Source organism: Equus quagga, chromosome 6, assembly GCF_021613505.1.
Source record: "Equus quagga isolate Etosha38 chromosome 6, UCLA_HA_Equagga_1.0, whole genome shotgun sequence".
Lineage (NCBI taxonomy): Eukaryota > Metazoa > Chordata > Mammalia > Perissodactyla > Equidae > Equus > Equus quagga.
Window position 1 is genome coordinate 95,339,408 of NC_060272.1, and position 13,905 is coordinate 95,353,312.

Consider the following 13,905-nt stretch of genomic DNA (forward strand, 5'->3'; position numbering starts at 1 on the left):
GATAAAGTAAGTCTATTACTCTATTTAAAATTTGTCTTTATGACTAAGTTCTCCAGAAAAACACAGAATTGTAAAGTTTGTTTATAGATTCTCTTGGACTTTCTTGTAGACAATAATCAGAGAATCAGCAAATGATGAATACTGCTTTTGTCTTTTCCATTTTAAGACCTTCAATTTCTTTTTCTTTCTTACTACAGTCATGTGTCACTTAATGATGGGGATACGTTCTGAGAAATGTATCGTTAGGCAATTTTGTTGCTGAGTGACCATCATAGAGTGTACTCACACAAATCTAGATGGTATAGCCTACTACACACCCAGGCTCTATGCTACTAATCTTATGGGACCACTGTTGTACATGTACTCCGTTGTTGACCAAAACATTGCTATGCAGTCCATGACTATATACTGTCTAGTTCCTCCAGTACAATGCTAAATACCAGAGGGACTGTAGGCATCCCTGTCTCATTCCTAACTTTAAAAGGAAAGCTGTTAAGAGTTCTCCATGATGTACAGATATTAGCAATGCTTTTGCTTTCCTTTTTAAAAGGCAACTTTTGTCAAGCCAAGTAAGTTCATTTCTACTCTTAGTTTGCTTGTTATAGCTCTTTTTCTATTATTGTTTCTGAAAATCTTGGATGTGCAATGAATTTTAAGTAACGATTTTTTTCCTGGTCATTGCTGTAATAATGTGGTTTAATCTCCTTCAATCTATTAATGTTATAAATCTTACATTACATGGTTTTCTGATGTTCAAATACCCTCATATTTCTACTTGGACTCAATATGTTTTGTTTGAAATTCATATATACATTGCTGAATTTGGTACTGTAATATTTTATTTAACATTTCTGACTATATGGACCTACATGTGAATGGTCCACTTATTTGTTCATTCATTCAACAAATATTCACACATTCAACAAATATTAGTTAAGAGCTTACACATAATATATTCACATATATAGCCACACAGATATAGATAAATCCCCCAGTTATAAGAATTTGGCAGAATGGATAAAAAAATATCTGCTGTCCACAAGAGACTCACTTTAGAGTCAAAGACATAAATAAGTCGGAAGTAAAAGGATGAAGAAAGATATACCATGTAAATAGTAACCAAAAGAGAGCTGGAATGGCTATAGTAAGATCAGAAAAAATTAGACTTTAAACAAAAAAATTCTTATTAGTCACAACGAAGGCCATTTCACAACGAGAAAAGGGTCAATTCATCAAGAAGATATAAAAATTATAAACATAAGTACTTAACAACAGAGCCCCCAAATGCACGAAGCAAAAACTGACAGAATTGAAAAGAGAAAAAGACGATTCAACAATAATAGTCATTCAATACTCAACTTTCAATAATGGATACCAAACAGACAGAAGATCAGCAAGGAAATAGAAGACTTGAACAACACTACCATCCAGTTAGACCTAAAAACGTCTATAAAACACTCAATTCCAACAACAGCAAACTACATATTCTTCTCAAGTGCACATGGAACATTCTCTAGGACAGAGGAGTCCTCATTTATGCTACGACATGGATGAACCCTGAAAACATTATAATGCTAAGTGAAAGAATCCAGCCACAAGAGGACACACACTGTATAATCCCACTTATATGAAATGTCCAGAAGAGGCAAATCCAGAGAGACAGGAAGAAGAATAGTGGTTGCTGTTGGCTGACAAGAGGGGAAATGCTGAGTGACGGCTCACAAGCACAGGATTTCTTTTTCGGGTGATGAAAATGCTCTAGAATTAGATAGCGGTGATGACTGTACAACTTTGTGAATATACTAAAAATTACTGAAATGTACACTTTAAAATGGTGATTTTTTTAATAGTATGCGAATTATATCTCAATTTTAAGTAGACTATATTAAGGTGTTTAAAACAGCATTATAGATTACAGGGATATATGGGAGGGAGGTAGATGTGGTTATAAAAGGGCAATATGAGATATTTTTGTGGTGCTGGTACTGTTTAGTATCTTCATTGTGGTGGTGGACACAAACATACAAAAATGATAAAATCGTATGAAACTGGTGCACACACAAGCAAATGAGTACAAACTGAGGAAATCTGAATAAAATTGGTGGATTGTATCATGTCAATATCCTGGTTGTGATACTGTTAAAGTTTTGCAAAATGTTACTACTGTGGAAACTGGGCCAAATATATGTGGTGGTCTGGATGGTGGTTCTCAAGGATATCAGGCTCCCATCCCTGGAACCTCTGAATGTTATTTTATATGGTAAAGTCTATGTGGATATGATTAACTTAAGGATTCCAAGATGAGGTGATAATCTTGGATTATCTGTGTGGGCCCTAAATGCCACCACAAGTGTCCTCATGAGAGGCAGAGGCAGATTAGGCATACAGAGGAGAAGGAATGTGAAGATGAAGGCAGAGATTGAAATGATGCAGCCACAAGCCAAGAAATGCCTGTAGCCACCTGAAGCTGGAAGAGGCAAGGTGCAAATTCTTCCCTCCAGAAGCAGTGCAGCCCTGCTGACACCTTGATTTCTCACTTCTGGCCTCCAGAGCTGGGAGAGAATAAATTTCTATCGTTTAAGCCATCAATTTTGTGATAATTTGTTACAGTAGCCATAGAAAACATAATACATGTACAAGGGGTCTCTCTGCATTATTTCCTACAACTGCATGTGACTCTACAATGATCTCAGTGCAAAAAAAGACTACCACATGTCAAGCAGTATTCTAAGTGCTGTGGAAACAGACAAGAGGCACTGCATTCACAAAACTTACATTCTGGTAGGAAAGACAAATAAACAAGGTAAAATATATAGTGCATTAAATAGTGATGAGAGCTAAAGAGAAGAAAAATAAAGGAGGGAAGAGAGATACGAAGTATCGGGGCAGGAGTAGGGGATAAATTGAAATTTTAGGGTGGCATGGAAGGCCTCACTGGGAAGATAAGTTTTGAATAAAGGAAGTGACCATGCTGACAACAGAGAGAAGAGTACTCCAGGTAGAGGGACTGCAAAGATGAAAGGGGAACAATTTCTCTGTTCTAAGTCCCACACCTGCTTTTCAAATCAAACTTATAGTGCTCTCACACAAGATGCATGAGAGAGGGTTCTCTTTTCTCTTACACAACAGTACAAGCTAGGATTGTCTGTTTCTTGGCTTTTGGAACACCACTTTCTCAATTATCCCCCTTACTTTAATGGCCATTCCATTTAATGGCCCTTTCCTGGGTCCTCTTTATTTCCCCAACTTCTACGTGTTGCTGTGCTTGAAGGCCAAGTCCTTGGAACTCTTCTTTTCTCTCTTTTCCATTTTCTTTCCCTAGGTTATCTCATCCAATCTCATGGCTTTAAACACCGTATTATAGGTTCAAGAATCTCTAATTTTTAACTCTAGCTTGGAGCCTTCTCTTGAACTTCAGACTCCTATACTCAACAACTACTAAATGTCTCCATTTGGACATCTAGGAGATAGTTTAAGTTTAATATATTCAAAACAAAACTGTGAATTCCCTCTTTCCCTAAAAGGAATGACAACTTTATCCTTCTAGTGGTTCAGACAAAAACTTTAGAATTGCCCTTGATGAACTCTTTCTTCCATATGCCACGTCCAATTTATTAACTAATCTTGTTGCTACCACCTTCAAAATACATGCAGAACATGACTCCTCCTTACAACCTCTAGCCTATACTGGTCTAATCACCCTAGTCTAATCATTTCTCCTATCACTGCAAAAGCCTCTTAAGTGTTCCCATGTCTGCCCTGGTCCCCCTATGGTTTATTCTCAATATAGCAGCCAGTTTATATCATTCTTCTTGTTCAAAACCTTCCAATAGCTTCCTGTCTTACGTAAGAAAACGCTAAAATCCTTACAGAGGCTTACCAAGCCCTATATGATCTGATCCCTTGCTCATTCTCTGAGAACATCTTTGCCCACTTTTTCCTTTGCTCAATCTACTCCAGGTACACTGGCCATGCATCCTCCTGCATCAGGGCTTTGTACTTGCTGTTCCTACCGCCTACGACATTCTTCTCACATGGCTCACTCCCTTACTTCCTTCACATCTCTCCACAAATTTAACCTTACCAGTGAAGCTTCTCTGAACATCTTATACATGAATGTATATCTGAACATCTTATATATGAATATAAGAATATATATGATTCTTATATATATAAGAATATATATTATTTTCTTATATATATATAAAAATATAGCATTTTCACCATTTAACATATCATTTATTTACCAGTTTACTTATTTCTATTATTCTCCCACTAAAAATGCAAGCTCTATGAGGACAGGAACTTTGCCACTTGTGTCCATTTCTGGGTTTCTTCAGCGAGTAAAACAGTATCTAGACATATAAGAAGCTCCCTAAAATGTAATGAATCAATAAATATTTATATGTGTATTAGATCAAACTTGTTAACTGTGTTCAAATCATTTATTTACTTTTATTTTGTCTTCCTGATCTATCAATTATGGAAAGAAATGTTAGATTCTTACACCATTATTGAAGATCTGGAAAGTTTTTGTAATTTTATCATTTTTGCTTTACAAAGATTGAGGCTATTGTGAGTTGAGGATAAATTAAAAATTGTTATTATCTTCTTGGTTAATTGTTCTTTTTATCATTAACTAATTATCTTATTTATCTAAAATAATGCTTTCCTGTTTTTTGCCTTACAGTCTGTTTCATCTGATGTTATGTAGTAATCCTCTTTAGTATATATGGTGTGTGTGTATGCGTATATGTGTGTGTGTATATATTTACTATATATAATATATATGATATATATATAAAATAAATAGTATATCTTCTTCAGAAATGAAATTAAAATGCTTAATGCCAATTATTCCCTTCAAATTGCATCTCATTATTTTTAATATTTTGGTTCCAAAGCTGTTTTTATACAGTTCAATTAGCTTTATCTACCAATTTATATTTTTACATTTGATTCTTATAACCCACTTCTTTCTGGTTTCAGTGTCCTTTTACAAGTATGTCCTTTAATAGTTCCTAGTCTTATTTTTTTCTAAAAATGTTTTATTTTGCTGTTAATCCTTAAAGGTAATGTAGCTGGGTATAGATTATAAGGTTTTTAGATAAATGGAAAGTTATTATAGCAGCTCTGAACAGATACCTGCCTAGCTCTCTACATATTTTTTAAAATTTTCTTGCTGAGAAAGATTTGCCCTGAGCTAACATCGCTGCCAATCTTTCTCTATTTTGTGGGTGGCTGCCGCAGCATGGCTGACAAGTGGTGTAGGTCTGTGCCCAGGATCTGAACCTGTGAACCCAGGCCTCTGAAGCACAGCACACTGAACTTAATCACTAAGCCATGGGGCCAGCCCTACACATTTTGAACTCCTCATGTTTCACTGACTTTTGAGTTTCTCTAATGACTACAACTCAACACATTATATGTGTGAAACTAGTTACAGGTAGAAGAGACAAACTTTTTTTCTCATCCTAATTCTAAATTACAAAACTGGAAACATCCAATTATGGTAAGGAGTATGAAATACTGACTTAAGAGGAGCAGCTCATAGGATGACAATACTTACCCCTATAGAGCAGGAAGCAAGAGACAATACCAAAGGAAACAGATTAGGGAGATATCCACCCACCTATTTTCTAAATCAGGTCTCATTAGCATGAATTTAATCAATCATTGTATGTGTTGCAAATTTCTAGAACAGATAACAATAATGCACTTAGTAAATTTCAGTCTTAAGCTAAATTTAATTTGGAGGAAGGGATACCATGCTTTAAAATTATTGTACAAATGAAGAAAAATATAAGGAACAGATGTCATGTTTCATAACAAAATAAGAGCATAAATGAAGGGTGAACACAGGGTGAGTTTGAACTAGGAATATAAAATGCCATTCTTTATTTCTCAAAATAGGAGACAGAATATTACATTTGCTAATTTTATAACTGACATATAGCATTCCATTATTGTAATGTATATCAATCAATATAACTGAAAAGCTTGCTTAACTTGCTAAACCTTTCCTGCCAAGACACCTGGGAAGAAATGACAAATAAAGGAGAACTCTATAAAGTTGAAATGATGCAACGGCAACAACTTAAAACTATCGAAAGGAATTAGAAAGATCATATGCAACTTGCTATAGTGTAGGGTTCATAACTAAGTGCCTTGAGCCAAACAGATGTATTTCATTTCTTGTGGTTTAAGCATTTTACTCATATCCTACATCAAAGAGAATTTACCTTTTTATTCCCTGAAACGTACTGCTAGCCATGTCTATGATGCCTCCTGTTGGCCTTGCCACTGCTCCAACTAAACCTTTCCCAACACCTTTAAAGAAACCAGCTGCCCCTTCTTTTTGAGCTCCTAGAAAGAAAAAAAAGACAACGTTTTAGACAATTGGATGAAGAATGAAAATAGAATCAACTTGTGAAAGACTTGGTAATATATATCACCCGAAGGAACTATCATACTTGCCTTTGATTGGTTTTGTAACAATTCCTGTTATGCCACTTACAAAACCCTAAAGGGAAAGGACAAGTGAAAATTTATAAAACTTTCACACAATGCCTTGAAGCACCAAATCTGGCTTACCAAAAAAATACGGAGCTCTGCTTTCTAGACATCTAAGAACTAACATAATTACTAACTATTTTATTTAACCTGAATGCTTTTGGAGGCTACTGACATATTTCACATAGGCCACAACCTACTGTTCCTCCAATATCCAAATAATATTTGAAGAAGCCAAAGTTCTATGTCTATTTCCTTATTCACAGAATGTGGCTTTAAAAGATATTCCCTAAAATGTTCACAACCCTGGGAAATTTCTTACAGAAACTAAGCCTTTTCCTCCACGAGTGATGCCTTCTCTAAGACCAGCTGGCTGCTTATTCATGGCTTCTCTTCTCTTCTGTTGGTAGTCTTCATCCATAGTCATAGCTGCTACCCCTTTAGCCATAGCACTGGTGATTCTGGAGGCAGCACCAGCTAATCCACCTAGCAGAAGTTACAGTATCTTTAATAAGAGCAAATATATCATTACTTTCTAGCATAATCCTACTCAGTAGGCATTCTGTTTCTTACCAACAGCTCCACCAACTAGTGCCTTCAGTCCTAGTGCCATTCCCTCCACAAACTCTTCAGGACCCTGAATGGCTCCCTAAAGGGTCAAAAAAAACCAAAAACAAAAACAAATAATGTTATATTTACTGTTAAAGGTGAACTTATTGCTATAAATGAGGATAACTATCTTACCTGGTAAGGTTCATAAAAAAATGCTTCTACACCTTCAGAAAATTCTCTAATCAAGCCAAAAGGGTTTCCCAAAACTTCAAGTCCAAGAATGAGTACATACATCTGCTTAATGGCCTAAAAATGAAATACGAACTTTAATCAATTTGGATGATCAGACTTAATACTTTTTTCTTATATCTAGTACACATATCCAGTTTTTTTATTTCAACACCTAAATCATTATCACCTTATTCATCACTAGTCTTCATTTTCATTTTATATTTTTATGTTTTGTGAGGAAGATTGGCCCTGAGCTAACATTTGTTGCCAATCTTCCTCTTTTTGCTTGAGGAAGACTGTTGCTGAGCTCACATCTGTGCCAATCTTCCTCTATTTTATGTGAGATGCCACCAAAGCATGGCTTGATGAGCAGTGCTAGGTCTGCACCTGGGATCTGAACCTGTGAACCCTGGGTTGCTGAAGCAGAGTGCACAAACTTAACCACTATGCCATCAGGCCAGCCCCACTAGTCTTCATTTTCAAAAAGCAATTTGGTGTTAGAATATTGGAAATAATATGAGATAGTTACATAAAGCTTTAGAATATTCAAAATGCTTTCACTTTTACAACTACGTTTGACAGTGATTACCACCATGATTTTAAAAGCTAGAGAAACACATGTGTCAAAGGATGCCCAGGGTCACACAATGGGTAAACAGCAAAACTGGGATCCAAATCCAGACCTCTTAGGTCAAGCTCAGTGACCTGTCCACTATACAACAGCTGCCTCAGATACTCAATAAGTTATATCGTACAATACAGGAGTCTGTCTAGAGGCGGAAAAAAACCCCACTAAGATAACGTATCTAGCTGACTCAACAACTCAATTACATTAAAAAGTATCCTATGTTCATCAGTTAGTTACTAATAAATAGTTTCCCTTGAATCTATTTTTTTTTTAAGTAAGTGTGGTGAATTACTTAGTTAATATTTTATTTAAAGATTTATGCCTAGGAAATATTTCTGTCCAGGAAAGATTTCTGTCAGTGGCTAAAAAATAGGACAAAAATGGAAATGGAGCTGGGCTCAATTTCTTTCTACAATTCTGAGGGGAAAAAACTCATGTTTTAAAATTTTGAAAATGGTTTTTCACTTCCTTGCCAAATCTACATTATACGCATACAGACATATACAGTTTAACTATTTTATACCACTTTGTCCCTTTGTGAAACAATCTCAGACAAACCTGTTTTGAGTAGTGTCTTATTACTTCAGACTGTAGTTCAGATGTTGTATGGAACTGATAGTTGAGTTCAAAAAATGCAAGCCTGAAAAAAATATATAAATAATGTTTGCGTGTGTGGAAAAAAGGAAAGAGGATGTTTTTAATATTAATGAATAATTTTATTTTCTTTAGAATTTGCCTACAAATCTTTCCTGTTAGTACATTTTCCCATGCCAATCAGAAAATCTACTCTTTTACATACATCTCTGCACATTCTGATCAAAGAACCCTCTAAGAATCTGATAAAAGCTATGGATCTTATCCTCGGAAAAGCTGTCAATATATACACACATTTTCACATAATTTAGGAGATGCAGAGACCTCCAGTTTCCCACTCATGGACATGAACCGTATTTCTCAACTCTGTCCTATTATGGCCCACACAGAAACTGTTTGACACACGGAGATAAATGGAAGAGGCTGCTCAAGAATGGCCAGAGTTCAGTTGCTGCAGGTCCTCCCTGATCAGCTGACAGCTGAGGAATCAAGATTGATTCACTTATAATCTATTCACAGCATGTCCTGGAGTTACCTCTCACTGGACTGACTGATTCTTACTACTGCTCTTAGTAACAGTTCTAGGTGCTACCTGAAAAAGTCACTCTCATCTAAAGGTCCCCCTCAGACTCTGAGTCTCTTTGGTCAGATGCTCTAAGAGCTTCCATTATGACTCACATTAAAACGTAAATTCTTGATGCTAACATTTAAACTGATCCTTTCATTTTCACTATCATGGCATTCATTTTATTCTAGTCACAAATGCTTTGAAGAGTCTTGATCCTGTAGGCCTTGAAGCTGTAAGTTTTAAGCACCACATCTTTTAGACACCACACCTTAGGGCACACACAGCTTCTTAGGGATCCTTTCCTAGGCCAGAAGGGCCTCACAAATTGCACAAACTTGCACGGCCACTGTCCCTCTTTCTTAAGGAAATTATTTAATAACTATTCCGTTATTTAGTAGTTAAGGGTTAGCAAGTAATATGTTACTTAAATTACATTCCATTTAACAGCAAAAACTATATTTTGCCTATGATATGCAATGTACTTTACACACTTTTTCACTTATAAAATTTTGAGGTAAATATAAAATGGACATTTCACTAATTTATAGACTTGAATATTAAACATACTTAAAAACTACATCTTGTACATTTGTAAGAGTGGCACCAATACTCTTCAGTAACAGATTTAAAGAATGAACTGCAAGCAGCCCTCCATGTTGTTCTGAATCTTTAGCTTCTTTACCCGAACTCAGTGAAACACTTAAATGCAACTAAAGAGAGAAAGAAATAAATATTGAAAGCACTATCTTCACAATGACAATTTTAACTTTTAAAATTTAATCTCATTTTAAATTCAGTACATGATAAATAAGACTTCAAAGTTATCCGGATTATGCCAAAATTAATAAGTGAAAGTTAAAGGAATTTAAAATCTAGTACAGCTCTTTTAAAATTTTAAATTCAGCAATGTAAGATTATATGATATTTACTTCAATTCTTTTAGTGAACCTAGGAACATACTAATTTTTACATACCTTTTAATAACATTTAAAATCTAGAAGTTGAAGTTGTTGGAAATAACTCAAATATCTCCAAAAGTGAATGTTTCAACTATTAGAATTAAGTTAGCATGGTGAAGCCAGTTAAAAAGCACTTTTGTATTGTATGCATATACATACTGTAGATATAGTTGTACAATAATTTTTCAAGTAATATGTAACTCATAGAAACTTTGTGTTAAGAACTTACATTTACTTCCATTCAATCTTCAATTCTTAAATCAAAGTTACTTTATAAATTAATTTAAAACATATACTCGAGTTAACAATACCATATTGCATATCTGAAAGTTGCTAAGAGAGTAAATCTTAAAAGTTCTCATTATAAGAAAAAAATTTGTAACACTGTATGGTGATGGATGGTAACTAGAATTACTGTGGTGATCATTTTGCAGCATATGCAAATATTGAATCATTATGTTGCACACCTGAAACTAATAGAATCTTATATGTCAATTATACCTCAATTAAAAAAATAGTTATATATATGTCATACACAAAATTTTGAAAATTGTCATAAACACCCTAACAGAAAACTAAGGTAACATAATGTTAGGTCAAGATATAAACATACAAACACATGCTGTAGGTGGTTCCACTATGACTTCCACATGGTGAAAAATTATTATAAGTACAAATAAAAATTTAAAAGGATTATTCCTTTGCTATTTATTTACATTTGTAATTGAGAAGTTACAGAATTTATATACTACTAAAGAACATAATTTAAATGCTATATTCCCCCAAACTGATCAAGTTGATTTGTTATTACCTAGATTATCAAGGATAATGAAAATGACTTGTCTTTCCCCTACCTTGATAGGAGATATATGAAAATATTCATAGAGACTGACTTGTGATGAATCTACCGATGAAACTGTTTTATATTCTTCTTGGAAAGCTTCTATATCTTTATGAAAAAGTTCAATCTACAAAGGAACATAAAATATTAAAAACTTGTGGGACCGATCTGAATGAGGTATTTAAGCCAATAGCTCACACACTGCAGAAGAGTCCCCTATAATATCCAGATTCAACACTGCTCATGGATGGAAAGATACTGCCTCAGAAGGGAAACTAACATCTCTGTTGTCAGGAAAGTTCTGTCACTCACAAACTGATAAGCATATCTTCTATGTTTCCATACAATCCATTAAAAGACACTAAGCTTTTCTTCATGTGACCATAGATTTTATTCCAAAAGGCCACTGATCCAATCCATCAACACTTTCTTAGAAACATTTATTTTTTTAAATACAATCATAGTTCACTTGTAGCTTTTTGATAAATGCCTTACTGACATCTACAGAGGCTGGTAATACAGTCAAAAAAGGGGAAGGCAGTGGAAATAATTTTGCACGAAATGCTTTAGTGCTTTCATTCTTGATAATCAACAGTACTTCTCTTCCAACACTCACAAATCAAAGTTACTTCTATGTGCTGAGAAATGGCCCAAGATTCACATTTTAACTTATTAACAAAATCATCAAAATGAGAGTCTTACTAAAAGTGTATTTGGAAATTGACTTCTGGGATGATAGTGTGAGAAGCTCTTTAGGCCAGTTCCCCAACAAAACTGGTAAAATGTATTTAAAAAACAAACATTTAAGGCCTCTATGAATGGTCCTAAGGATATAAGCAAATGAAACATCTATTAATCTACAAAAATTTCGTAAGAAAAGGAAGTTTGCGGCATCTGAACAAGGACCATTCTCTCAATTCCCACTCTCAGCTCAACAAGCCACAACTCCACTCAAGACTGGTACACACAGAGCTCCCTCTATGGCCAGACTCCAATTGGAGGACTCTTCCTAGAAGGCACAGGATGTCAGCATTTCTCACCCTATCCCCACCGATCAGCCGCTGAGGCTAAATTACACGGAACGTAGGAGCTGCCTTCTTCTGTCCAGTCTCTACTCATGAAACAAGTGCTCTACCTGAGTGTGACACCACTTAGAATATTGGGGCTCTGATCACCCTTGCTTCACCCCCAGCTCCAAAACTCTGGTTCAGAGATTTTGCTGGGGGGCAGGTAGACTTTAAAGTAGCTCCTAATCTATTCCCAAAGAAATTGACTTCATTTACAACAGAGTGTGAAGAAGTTCAACCATAAGAGTCCTTTAGGAAACAGTGGATTTTGTGGTGAAGGGTAATTGGGAAGAAAATCATTGACTCAACGAAGATACAGGGGCCGGCTCTGTGGCCGAGCGGTTAAGTTCGCGTGCTCCGCTGTGGCGGCCCAGGGTTCGGATCCTGGGCGCGGACATGGAACCGCTCGTCAGGCCACGTTGAGGCGGCGCCCCACACCCCACAACTAGAAGGACCTGCAGCTAAGATATACAACTGTGTACAGGGGGCGTTTGGGGAGATAAAGCAGGGAAAAAAAAAAAACAGATTGGCAAGAGTTGTTAGCCCAGGTGCCAATCCTTAAAAAAAACACACCAAAAAGCCAAAAAAACAAAGATACAGGCTAAACTGTAGGCCTGTAAGTTTTCATGAGAGAAGTGGGGAAAGAGACAATTTAGAAGAGTCCTCCCAGGTCAGATATTTCAAGCACTAATCTCCAAATCAAGTCCTTCAAAGCAGCCCAAATTTGAGTGGATTAGTCTGTACAGTAATTTATGCCCTGAGGCACTGTTGAAAAAAATAGAGCAACTAGCCCGCAACGAGTGGAGTTCAACAGTTGGGTGTGCTCATGGGAAGAGATGAAGAGAGCCCTGTCAAAACCACTGTCATTCCAGGGTAGCTGGGTACCGCAAATCTTCGTCTCCCTGAGGAGCAGCACCAGAGGCTTAACACTGCAGGGGAAGGCAGGGGTGTGGCGGTCTAGACTGCAATAAAATAATCCAGCCAGTCACTAAAGAAATAAACTAATAACAGTAACAAGCCTCAGGACCCACAGTGGCTACAACGTATTATCTAAAATGTCCAGTTTCCAACCAAAAATTATAAGATATGCAAAGATACAGGGATATATGATCCATACGCTGGAAAAAGAGCAGGCAACAGAAACTGCCTGTGAGAGTGACTAGATTGGATTTAAAAGAAAAAGACTTCAAAGTAACCATTATAAATATGTTCCAATAACTAAGGGAAATCATAATATTTAGGGAAGTAAAGGAAACTATAATGACAGTGTCATATCAAATAGAGAATATCAATACAGAGGGAAACTATAAAAAAAGAACCAAACAGAAATTCTGGAGTTGAAAAGTATAAAAGAAATGGAAAATTCACTAGAAGGGTTCAATAGTGTATCTGAACTGATAGAAGAAGTTTAAATGCTTCATTATATGCTAAATTCAAATACTTCACTTCATTAGTGAACTTGAAGATAAACTGTTACAGATTATGCAATCGGAAGAAAGAGAGAAAAAAGAATGAAGAAAATGAACAGTCTCAGAGAAATGTGGGTCATCATTAAGCATACTAACATAGGTAATATGGGGGTATAGTCATGCACTGCATAATGATACGTTGGTCAATGATGGACCGCATATATGATGGTGGTCCTATAAGATTAGTACCATAAAGCCTAGGTGTGTAGTAGGCTGTACCATCTAGGTTTGTGTTAGCACACTTTACGATGTTCACACAGTGAGGCAACACCTAACCATACATTTTTCAGAACATATTCCCCTCGTTAAGGGACACGTGACTATATTAGAAGGAGAGAAGACAGAAGAAGAAGTAGAAAAAATATTTGAAGAAATAATGGTTGGAAATTTCCCAAATTTATTGAAAAACAGTAAGCTACATGTCCAGGAAGTTTAATGAACTCCAAGTGTAAAAAATGCAGAAGTTCACAAACAGATATATAA

General features: G+C 35.8%; 1 protein-coding gene across 4 annotated transcripts in view; it reads right to left on the reverse strand.

Moving 5' to 3' along the window:
• VPS13A (vacuolar protein sorting 13 homolog A) overlaps positions 1 to 13,905 on the reverse strand; it is a 232,063-nt gene that overhangs the window by 25,707 nt on the left and 192,451 nt on the right. For all 4 annotated transcript variants that reach the window (XR_006889118.1, XR_006889119.1, XM_046664752.1 and 1 more), the window contains exons 60-67: positions 10,900 to 11,013; positions 9,654 to 9,796; positions 8,483 to 8,564; positions 7,258 to 7,371; positions 7,087 to 7,162; positions 6,836 to 6,999; positions 6,478 to 6,523; positions 6,243 to 6,366 (exon numbers count right to left, since the gene is read on the reverse strand). Coding sequence is in view for 2 of the 4 variants with exons in the window: in XM_046664752.1 (XP_046520708.1) it covers positions 6,243 to 6,366; positions 6,478 to 6,523; positions 6,836 to 6,999; positions 7,087 to 7,162; positions 7,258 to 7,371; positions 8,483 to 8,564; positions 9,654 to 9,796; positions 10,900 to 11,013 (863 nt within the window). In the remaining 2 variants the exon portion in view is untranslated. The remainder of the gene's footprint in view (positions 1 to 6,242; positions 6,367 to 6,477; positions 6,524 to 6,835; positions 7,000 to 7,086; positions 7,163 to 7,257; positions 7,372 to 8,482; positions 8,565 to 9,653; positions 9,797 to 10,899; positions 11,014 to 13,905) is intronic.